Raw genomic sequence first — 11,321 nt, 5'->3', positions numbered from 1 at the left:
TGACTAGAATTGGGGGAGGGAGGGATAAAGTCAAAGGTTTTATTACATTCGCTATAAGATTTCTGTAAGTTTCCTGCAGAAATGTGGAATGGTTACGGTGTCTTTGTTTTGATGAGGGCTGCTGTGGTTTCTTCTACCATTACAGATGTGTAATGGTAGAGGAATGGCCAAGGACGGTGACAAAAAGTCAGCGTACAGGATGGATCTTATAGGCAGAGGAACAATTTCTCGACAGGGATTAATAAAGTTCTTCGTCCCAATTGTCATTGTTGATACACGCTGCAGATGGACATGGTTTGGAGGTGAACGCATATGTCCCAGCAGTGAAATTCAGACTGGCAAAACAAATCACTGATTTATGTGCTTTGGCGAGGGTTCATTTTCCATCTGATCTCAGTTTCAGATGCAGACGAACCGCAGCTCAGTAGAAATCTTGGTTTGGAATGGGGAAATTGTCATTTTCAAAAGTTCTCCAGTGACCTTAGAGCGACATCAGGACGTGTAGCATTAATAATTAATTAATACCAACAAGAATGGAATCATCATAACCAGATAGCGTGGTGAACTGATAGCCAATAGCACTCACAGCAGGAGGCAGATTGCGGGGGATGAGCGGGCGGACGGCGGGCAAACTTGAAATGTGGAACAATGACCTTCACTGGGCCCCGAGTAAACAAACCCACATCAGATCGGACCCAGGTCCTGGCAAATGGAGATTTTCAACACTGGTACTGATGAAGCACACAACCAAGTCCCTCTCTCAACATTCCGCTTCCTGTTCCGTTAAAGGAATGCAGAAGGGGGACACCAGTGAAAGGAGCCCTCTTGATGGACTCCACATGGCGCCCGACTGGTGGGAAGGTTAAGACGATCTCACATGGTAACCATCAGTTGAGACCACTTCTGAAAATGCTTCAGATCCATTTTTGTGACAAATCTAAGAAGGTAAACACTACTTTACTATGATTACAGCAACCAGAACACAAGGCCCACTACTGTGGAAATGCTGATTATATCACACCATCCATCTCAACAAATAAATCTTTGTCTGGTTTCATGAGTGTAAGAGGATCCAAATCTGCATTTTCTTCTTCTTCTTCTTCTTCAAAAAAGGAGCCTATTTTAACTGATTTCACAAACTGTTTATCTATTTCTTTAAACATCATATTTTAGCAAGTAAAACTAGTTCACCTTCCTCTTCATCACAACAGATTGATTCCGGAGCCATGTTCAAATCCATATGCACAATTGGACATAGAAAGGAGATGGAAAAAGATCTGTAATCTAAAGAATAAGAGCACATGGGAAGATTTACGAAGATTTAGATAACACATTTTTAGATCCCTATATACTACATACATGGCATTCACGTGCAGTTTAGTTGTACATATATCTGTAAATGTAACTCACCTGTAATCACAGACACAAGATGACCTCATGGTATAAACACATTGCACATTGCCTCAAGATCCCCAAAAAACCACTAGAGGTGCCAGAGCTGCACAGCTATGACTTTAGAAGTTTCCGTGAACTTCTTCCTTGTGCCGTGGATAAAAACAGGTTGTGAGAAAATCTGTTTCTGTCCTGCTTCACTGGTGCGGCGGACCGCAGCTCAACAACTCCATGCAGGAGGTGCATTCATACATAGCCCCCAAGTAAACATTAATTTACTCTTAATTCACCCGTAGAGACCATTATTGTGCCCACTGTGAAGTTATAGAACTACACTGCCAACGTGGGGAAAGACATTTTGTCAATAAACAATATTGCATCACTATAATAAGAATTACAAAAATAAGAAGAACAGAAGTTTAAAAAAAAAATCTCTCAAAATCAAAATCCAATCTGAGCTCTTAACATGACAGAGAAACTATTTACCAGAGTTGTGTTTTATTTGTTTTTGCTGTGTTTTAAAGATTTCTGTTCTGTTTGATTTAATGCTTCATCTTTACATCAATGTAAATTGTGTGGCATGGCGGTGAGGTAGAGTTTATTTCTGATAGTCTGGATGGACGTTTGATGGTTAAAAAAAAAAAGAAAGTTTGATCTTGCCCACAAACTGGAGGTTGTCCAGTCATGTTCTCATAAAACCAGTTTTATAGATGAATGAGCTTGATACGAATTTCTACTTTTGAGTCCTTTTAATTCTGGCTGGCTTTTTTAATTCACACAAGCAAATACTTGTGCTCACGTATCTGGAAATTCTTTTATTAACATGCTTCAGTGTATGAATCTTAAAACCAACAGCATCTGTTGCTACTAAAATAAGAACACATAATGTGAAATATAAGATATTTAAACACTCTTAGACTGACAGTTTAAACACTCTGCCATTCTGTAATTTTCTGTGAGCTTTACACTGTAATTTCAGTAACTCACTGGCTCCTTGATTGAATGACGATGATGATGAGGATGATGATGATGATGATGATGCACTGAGCAGATGGTCCCCTCTTAGACTTGATAGCGGTTGGACAGGGACAGAGTGGAGGATTGGGTCAGGTTCTGGCCGCCTCTCTGTGGTTAAACTGTACACACTGCAGCCATTCAGTTGGCCCGGCTCACTGGATAAAGTTAGGATTGTTTGTCAGCCGGCTGTAATGCCAGGAATGCTCAGCGCTACCCCCCTCCCCTCCCCTCCCCTCCCCTCCCCTCCGGGTGCGAGTGTCTCTCACACTTTTTGCCTCAAGAGGTCTCTGCTCTGACACCTAACCCTCTGTGAACTCTGAAGTGAAATGACAGACTCTATTTCTCTCCTGTGAGCTATCTTCATATCATGATGTGCACACAAATTGCATGAAATTACACCCCCCCCCCCCCCCCCTCCCAAAAAAATAAAAAGAGGCTGACCAGTCTGCAGGACTGCACTGGTATTTTGTAGCCGGCCTCATCTGGCCATCATGACATCACTTTCTAAATGAGAGCACACACACACACACACACACACACACACACACACACCCTTGTCTGGTGATTCACATCTTTGGGGGAACTGGTGTCCAGCTGCATGCCAGTCTACTGCTGAACTCCACTAAAAGTCAGCATTATAGCATTCTTTGGATAGAGTTTAAAAAGAAAGTAATCACAGTGCTGATCGTGATTAATGGTGTCATAGATATAAACATTATAAAACATTGTTTAGCTTTGGGGATTTCCATGTTTTCAGATCAATGGGATCAATTAAATGATGACAAGCACTTTGTTAAACAATGAGAATCAAGAAACGTTCCATACGCAGTAGCAATTAATGAGTCCCATATTATGTAAAATTCATTTTATAATGGTTTTCCAACAGTAATATGTGTACTAAATAGTCTTGGGTAGGAAGCCCTCAAAGTGAAGAAAGTCTGTCATTTCCCTCACTTGTTTGCTCCAGTTTTTAGCCAATGTGTTGTCATACAGGCAAATCAGAGATTTTCCCCTCATGATGTCATGCAAGGAAACAACTGCTCCCACTGGTAGTCGATATTCACTTTTTGACCCTTTAACCCAAAAATTACTACTGATATAGTGAATATATTCAGTATGATAAACCACAAGTTACCCTTACAGTTAGCAGGAGAGAGCGATGTGGTCATTACTGTAACAACACAAACATCAAAGTGAGTGATGTATTCCGACACATTATTTATAACTAACCAGTTTTGAAATGTTCTGCTGCAGCCACAGAGTCCAAACAGAATTTCCCTCAACTTGATATGGTTGAATAATTGCGTTACTACGAGCTATAGCGATAAATCAACCATAAACATTAGCACATGGTACCGGAGAGCTGTGTCTTCTCCCGAGGAGTGTTGCGGAGTAGGCGTGGACACACACATCTCATTGTACAAATGCAGAAACAGCGTGGTCTCAGTGGAGCTCACTAGAGGGACTTTTAGATTGGCCGAAATTCAGGACCAAGGCTGGATTTGTGGCAATACACATTGAACACAATGTTGTCAGACCTCTGACACCAATGTGAGATTGATGGAAGAACTGTATACTATGGACCCTTTAAACCCCTAACAGGTAATGTTACATAGAGAAGAAAAAAAAACTTGCCCAACAGCTGTATGGAGGCTTTCCCCTGGTGAGGTGGACGTGCGGACATTTCTCGGCGCTCTGCCCCAGCAACACAACACAACACAACAACACACACATCTGACTCTGCACTGTCAGCTTGCTCCAATCCTGCAGCTCAACAAAGACATGTGTTTCCTTTTTGCACCCTGAGGATGATGTCACATCTACAGAGGCATGTGCCTCTCGAGTGCATCTTAATTCGAAACATCTCCATGTTCTGATTCAGAGCAGTGTGACTTGGATTGAGTCTTAAAGCTTCGTCTTGCTTCGGTGGAGACAACACAAAGAGAGAAACAAACACAACAAACAAAGGCACAGAGTGAGAAACTCCCTGCAGGATAATGGGTGAGTGGGACATTATAATCGCTCCCTTGGGTGAATAAACCCTTTCCTGGGAGAGGTAATAGCACACATACCAGGCCAGGGTGAGTTTGATTTGTGTTGTGGCAAGGAATCGTGAAATCTCTGTCATTACAGCGTCTCTGTCCTGTCATCACTCCAGTTTCACACAGCCCACACACACACACACACACACACACACACACACACACACACACACATTCAAATTAAAGCCTGAATTAAACGTCTCACACTGTTATTCGTGGGACTAAATTTCCACGTCAAGTCTTCCAGAAATTGAAGCTGATAAAAATAATTTTTTACCAACTATATTTAGAATCCATCACATGTTTAGAGTATTTTGGAGTGTTCATATTGACCCAACACTATTGAATTACTGTATTTGAACTTGACTTATGTCCAGCAACTGTAAGAAAAGTGGTAAGCAAACACTTGACCTCTCCTGCCAACACAGATGACTGATAAAGACAGTGTTGCAAGATTGGATACTAAATGCAAACTTCCTTATCAGGACTGAGTCAGACCAGCAAGACATCACTTCCAGCATCCTTACAGCTAAATTACAGCCAGAAAAACCATTCAGGTCAGCACTTTTTCCCTTATTGAAGCCGCATGCTGTTTCTTTTTGTAATGGACAAAAGGATAATCATGTTCAGGGACACACACCGAAGAAGACAAAGAAAAACAAGGGCTCAAATTTTCCATAAACTATGACTGAAACAGCGGATGCAGGTAAATTTGGAAAAGCTGATTGGTGAAAGTGCTGTCATTTTGATCCTGGGCACAGCATGATGGAAAACTCATGAGGACAATCATGCATATGGATTCATGTCACAGCATTTAGAGATTTAAAATGTAATCCTTGGTTCACTATTAAACACAATCTCACTCACTCTGTGGAAGAAAAAAGTCCTTTTTTAACATACTATCCATTTATTAACTATGTGCTTTGTCTTATTTAGGGTTTCAAATAGCTGGAATCAATCCAGCTGACTGTGGGTGAAACACAGGGTATCTGAACAGGTCATTAACTCTATTAAATAGCTAACCCACGGAGATGCACGCATGTGTTTGGTGTGTGGGTGGAGGACAAAGTACTCCTGGAAACCTACACGCACAGGGAGAACATTCAAACTCCACATTTATGAGTCCCAGCTGGGTTCCTCTCGCCGTGACCTCAGTGCTAACTATTACACCACCTTGCAGCCTTGCATAAGACACCATAAAGGTTTAAATACCCACAATACAATGCAAGTTACTTGTTATTCTGAGGGAATTGCCGTCTCTGAAGCACAGCGCACTCAACAAGGAAGGTTACAAAATAAGCAGGTTTTGAGGGAGATGGATGTAGCTTAGAGTTGTGCTTAATCAAAACCATGAGAAAACTTCGCAACGACAGAATGCGAGTACCGTGAGGCAAAAAATTGGGCCTTTTTATTCTCGATTTTCAGATCACATGAAATTACTGAGCCAATCAAGATTTGCGAGGATCCAAGGCCTGTTAATAATTTATATGTACCGCATCATTCCCGGGTTCCGTCTTGTCATCATCTTCATCATTCTGGCTGTGCCTATAAAGATTTGATTTTGAGTCCGACAAAATGACACGGATATAGCATCGGTCAAGAAAACAGGGCTGGGCTTCCAGTGGTAGCATGGGTGGGAGAACAAGCCGGCCTTTGTTAAAAAGCTTTAGTATCACAGAGGAGAGAGAAGCCATTGTGCTTTAGAAAAGCCTCCTTATGGTTCATGTCCCCAGATTGTAATGGATCCTCAGCCCCAGTTTAACAAATGCAAGTCACTCCAGCCAACAGTATATACATTTCAATGGCCCTGGTTACTGGAAATGAACCAACTCCTTGTCATCGACTTATCAAGTGTAGAGCAAACAAACATGGCTCCCTCCCACCCATATTGAAGAGAGGAGGACAAACACTCATTCTATGTCCGAGTTCGCAGCCAAAGCCTCTCACGTTCAACGAAAGCACGCAGTTTATTGTGGCCACGTGACAATATACAAGTCAATTGTACCGAGCTGTGTAGTAGCTCAGATAATGACAGGTTTAAAATAAATGTAGTCCTTACAACCACAGATTAAAATGTCAACAATCATTATAGGCCAAAGTTAACATAAAATAACCACAATACAATATAATCTGGAGGTTTTTTTTCCTTTTTTTAATCTCACAAAAATGAAGGCTTCTGTTCCTGAAAAGAGAGACGGCGTAACCTAGAAAACACTTAATGCACAGCTCTCACTTTACAGATGTTTTCAGAACATTTCATGCTTCATTTTAGGCACTTGGAATTATAACAGCATTCCCTTTCTGAGCTACAAATACATCTTTGGTCCGGTAGGTAATTAAAAAAAAGAAAATTAAGCCAGAGTATAAAAATAATACCAGCTTCAATGTCCTCAAAAATGTATTTCTGACAATGGTTTCCAAAAGACATCCTTTTTTTTTTTTTAATACTTAAATAAGATATTACCGCTACATCTCAGAAATGACCAGCAATCTTACAGATGTTTTGCAAGAGAAACAACTGAGGGGAAAAAAAACAATTTAACTGCATGGGCTCAATCAGATGTACAGCAGTACAGGATTGTTTTAGTCAAGTCACATTTGGCAAACATGGGTCACTGTCGGGTTTTCAGTCCACTTCGCTTGGGAGATAGAGCGCGGACACGCCATCCTCTGCGCTCGCATCCCAGTTCAGCTGCAGGGCAGCCATGTTTGATATGAATTAGTGCACAGCGACACCTGAGGCGCTTGCACATGTGCAATATAGTAGTTACTGAAGTTAATGTCCTGGACGTACGGCGCTGGCTGGTAGTAGCACGTGACGTTCGTTATGGTGGGGATAGCATTCTGCTCAGCCAGCACCTTGAGGGCCAGCATGGAGATGAGGCTGAGCGTCTGGCGCCGCTCGTGGCCCATCAGACACACGGTGCTCTCGTTCACCACGTGGTGCAGAGTCATCAGGCACTCGTACCGTTTGTGCTCCATCCCGGCAAAGTGGTTTTGCAGGTAAGCCTCCAGCTTCCTTTGCTGCTCGCCGATGTCAGAGAAGTCGATGAAGAAGCGCGAGCACATGTAGCGCTGCATCTGCTTCATGTCCGCCTCCGAAGAGGGCCTGAACCCTCGTACCAGCAGGTGGCAGTACTTCAACAAGCCTCCCCCTCTGATTTCTTCCGGGCTGCGTGTGGCTATGGTCCTCTGACATAGGTGGTCCATTGCCTCCTTGAAGTCCCCGTACACGCTCTCCCCGATCACGGTGGGGTGAAAGCTTTCAGACATGGGCGTCTCCGAGCAGCGGTCGAACAGGAGGAGAGAGTCGAGACAAATCTGGAAGGAGTCCACGCTAAATTCAAACTGCCGTCGCAAAGAGTCCACAAATTTAAGCTCCACATTCTTTCCCGTGTTGTTGGACAGTGAGATGAGGCTCCAGCGGTCTGTGTCATTGCAGACTTTCACCAGTTTCTGTACATAGGCCTCTTTGAGGGTCAGTGCTGTGATGCGTTCCTTAGAGACCCCGGCCGGCAGGAAGTCCAACAGGCAGTCCAGCACAACGTCTTTCACCAGACGGAAAGCCTGGTCATCCTTCAGCGACACGCCAAAGATCAGGTCGAGGTCCTTGTAGCCCAGTCCGGTGTCCTGATGGAGCACGTGGCTAGCGGCCGAGCCGTTCAGCCTCACGTCTTTAACACAGATGCCTCTCTCCGCCAGCCTCATTCGCACCACCTGGTCAAGGAAACACACAAAATAATACTTTATTAATGAACAGCAACTTCTTCAGAACAAAAGAGTTTGTTTTGTTTTTTTGTAGTTCCAAAAATGATGTCCACAAGAAGAGGAAATCAATGTTTTTGAAATACATGCAAAATGTCATATGGTCAGATCAGTTAGTTCTATTCTGTATAGGTGGCGCGTTCATACCCCTCTGAGACAGACAGTTCCACCATGTCAGGGTCAAAAGAATCACAACATTGACCACAGACAAAAAATGTAAAACTCTGTTCAGGGCCAGTGGTGCCAGACATCAAGGAAAATCAGCCTAGTGGTGAAATGGCACCGACTCAAGTCTTCAAGGGTCAAAAGTGTTGCCCTTCCTATGGCTCAGTGACCTGCGCAGTGTTTAAACATCTGCATCTCGCCTCAGTGCAGCCACATTTGAAGAGGACGACCTCGAGCCGACGGGGAATGTGCACATTGCTGCAATTAAATGATCAAATCTTGATTGCAGAAATAAGGCAAAAATTAATTTAGTCTGCGAGCCTCAAGAGAAACGGCCGTCTGAACATTTGGAAGTGACACAAGAATTCGGAGGAGTCCACAAGCTCCAGCCTCGGCTGGTTATATGAGGAGTTTGTCGTACCAATTTTTTGTATGCAGAGCAAGCTGACATCACGTCACCACATGAAGCAGAGTGTAAATATGTGCCTTCCTGACTGTGTGCATGAGCAGAACCTGCTAAGCACATTTGTACACAGCAAATAAGCGCAGATAGCTTAAAAAAAAAAAAAAAAAAAAAGCAAGAAAGAAAGAAAAAAGGCAAAATTTTGGATAAGAAATCAGTCACTGGAGCCGATATCCAATCTTCAATCTCTTTTCTCGCGTTGACCTGTCAGATTAGCGTCTATCAACTCTCTCTCCCATGGTGATCAGATAACATGACGGCTCTATTTATACACACTGGGTCAGGCTTCAGGCAAACACACTTTTGAAGGCAAGTCAACTCTTTACCCACGAAAGAGTAGAGGAACAGAAACGGAGGGGAGATGATTTAGCAGCAGGAGCACTGTAACCACTCAGCTATACGATGGAGCAGATCGGGTTTAAATTCTAAACAGAAGTAATGGGGATGTGGTTCTGTACCGCCCTGATACATCACAGCTACATTTAAAGTTACGTTTGTATCTGTAAACCAAATGCCAAACTATTAAAAACCAACGTCTAATCTCATCCAAAGCCGCTTCTGTTTTCTTTTTTTTTTTTTCCTTCTTCTTCTTCTTCCTGTAGATAAATATGATTTTATAAAAACACAGGATGAAAACTATGGGGAAAATGTCTCCCCATAAGTCAAACTCTGTTTGACTGGAGTGTTAAGGAGCAGCAGCAGGTGCTGTTATGAAAAGATTTACAGTTTAAACAGGAAAACTCTTTAAATTCTTTATGATGCTTCTGTCGAAATGACAAGCGTGTTTATTCTGTAACCACGCAGCAGGTCCAAAGTATCAAGAAAGGAGAGGCACAATTAAAAAAGTAATTAAAACACATTTTAACAATATAGTGCCATAGAATGTGTTACTCCCGAGTATTCGTGTTCAGCCAGCTTCTATCCGGCAACGATCAAGGCTTTAGAGAAATAAAATTATATACAGGACTTCAAGAAGTCTGAAGGAAACATAAGCGCTTCCACATTCGGGAGTGCAACCTGCATTTAAGCCTTCTGTATGTTCAGTGGCATATTTATGTTTCCACGACCACAAGCATGAAGTGCCTGGGTTTACATACTTGGTGAGCTCATCTCACACATGTCAGTGTGTGTGTCAGAAGAAATGGAAAAAGGCATTCTGCCATGGCAGTAAGTTCATTTTGAAATTTGAACAGGGCATTTTCTTTGCACTTCAATGCACCGCCAGCCATCCAGGGACACCACAGGGGAAGTGAAAGGTGATCCAGCCACAGTGCATAAGAGGCATCTGTTTCTTTCATAGATTGTGAGCGAAGCCAGTAGTATAGTGTGGTATATTCCTCACTATGGATCCCCCCACCAATCTGCATGTGTTGATGGACACTATGGGCCATTACATTATGAGTATGACACATCCTGAAGGTCATCAAAACAAGCGTGAGGCACAAAGAACTCAAGGTATTTCACAAGGAAAAAGTTTGAAGAAGAAAAGAAACTTAAAAAAAAAAAAGAAAGAAGGAAAATGCGCCTGAATGCGTGATGAAAAAATACAAATAGACACAAGCAGCGTATGAAAGTTGCATTCAGGACAAAGAGACCACCAGGGGTCGTTGAGGGGTTAGCACACGAGTTAGAGACAGCGGAAAGTAACGTTTTATTTAAGTATGCAATTACATCACTAGTTATAAAAATAACCGCATATTTAAACTGGACAGCTTGGTAGATATGTCCTACAATAGACGTAATTCAATACGAAAGTAATTTCACGCCGACTCTCAAAAAAAAATCGCGTGTGAAGTCTTGAAATGAACTCAAGAGTTGGTAGAAGTGTGTACCTGGACGATCTGCCGGGGCTGCACGGACAGCGTGGGGAAGTTCCCCCGGCCGTGGATGGGGATGGCCTCCCCCAGGATGGAGTCCAGGCGCTGCACCTGATCCCAGGACAGCACGCAGAACCGCCGACTGTGATCCGACGCACCAGACATGGTCAACTTCAAGAAAACACGAAAAAAAAAGAAAGAAAAAAAGAAAAATCTCCCAAATAGACAAGAAGCAGAGAAGATGAGCCTCCGCGTCCTGTTTGTATGTATGTGTGTGTGTGTGTGTTGTTGGGTTGGGTTTTGTTTTTTTTGTTTTCTCCCTTCAACAGCGGTAGTTGAGGTTATTCCTGAGTGGAAGCGTGTCTGTGGTGCGGAGGTCTGGGAGATCAGCTGCAGGTTCCTCCTCGGTCTGTGCGCCGCTCAAATCCCGTCCGTCCGCAGAGCGCCGATTCATAAGGAAGCTCCAGAGGGTTTAGAAGCCGCTCATTACCATGAGCCCTCTGATTGGCTGTCGGCTCCGGCCACTGATTATGGAAACACCCTGCATGTGACGCACTGACAGACTCCTCTCCTCAGCTCCAGCCTCTCTGGGTTTTCCTATGATCATTTCAGCTTGCGGCACCACTCGTTAAGCAAACATCCTTATTCGTCACTTCATGT

The 11,321-nt window shown here is 43.1% G+C and overlaps 1 protein-coding gene across 1 annotated transcript; it reads right to left on the bottom strand.

Moving 5' to 3' along the window:
* Positions 1-6,580: 6,580 nt before the first annotated feature.
* Positions 6,581-11,085, bottom strand: tent5ba (terminal nucleotidyltransferase 5ba). Its single transcript, XM_080500877.1, has 2 exons — positions 10,677-11,085; positions 6,581-8,168 (listed from the first exon to the last, which is right to left on the bottom strand). Exons 1-2 carry the CDS (start codon positions 10,824-10,826, stop codon positions 7,140-7,142), a joined length of 1,179 nt encoding a protein of 392 aa, XP_080357003.1. The 5' UTR covers positions 10,827-11,085; the 3' UTR covers positions 6,581-7,139.
* Positions 11,086-11,321: the final 236 nt, after the last annotated feature.

Source organism: Blennius ocellaris (assembly GCF_963422515.1).
Source record: "Blennius ocellaris genome assembly, chromosome: 8".
Taxonomy (NCBI): Eukaryota; Metazoa; Chordata; class Actinopteri; order Blenniiformes; family Blenniidae; genus Blennius; species Blennius ocellaris.
Note: the sequence above shows the minus strand (reverse complement) of the source record. Positions and strands in the feature narration are given on the sequence as shown.

Bases quoted from the DNA above. Each gene is read 5' to 3' on its own strand.
- tent5ba (XM_080500877.1), bottom strand. From the start codon at position 10,826: ATGTCTGGTGCGTCGGATCACAGTCGGCGGTTCTGCGTGCTGTCCTGG. The intron at 8,169-10,676 runs GTACACACTTCT...TTCCTTGACCAG, and splicing joins AGCCCCGGCAGATCGTCCAG to GTGGTGCGAATGAGGCTGGC.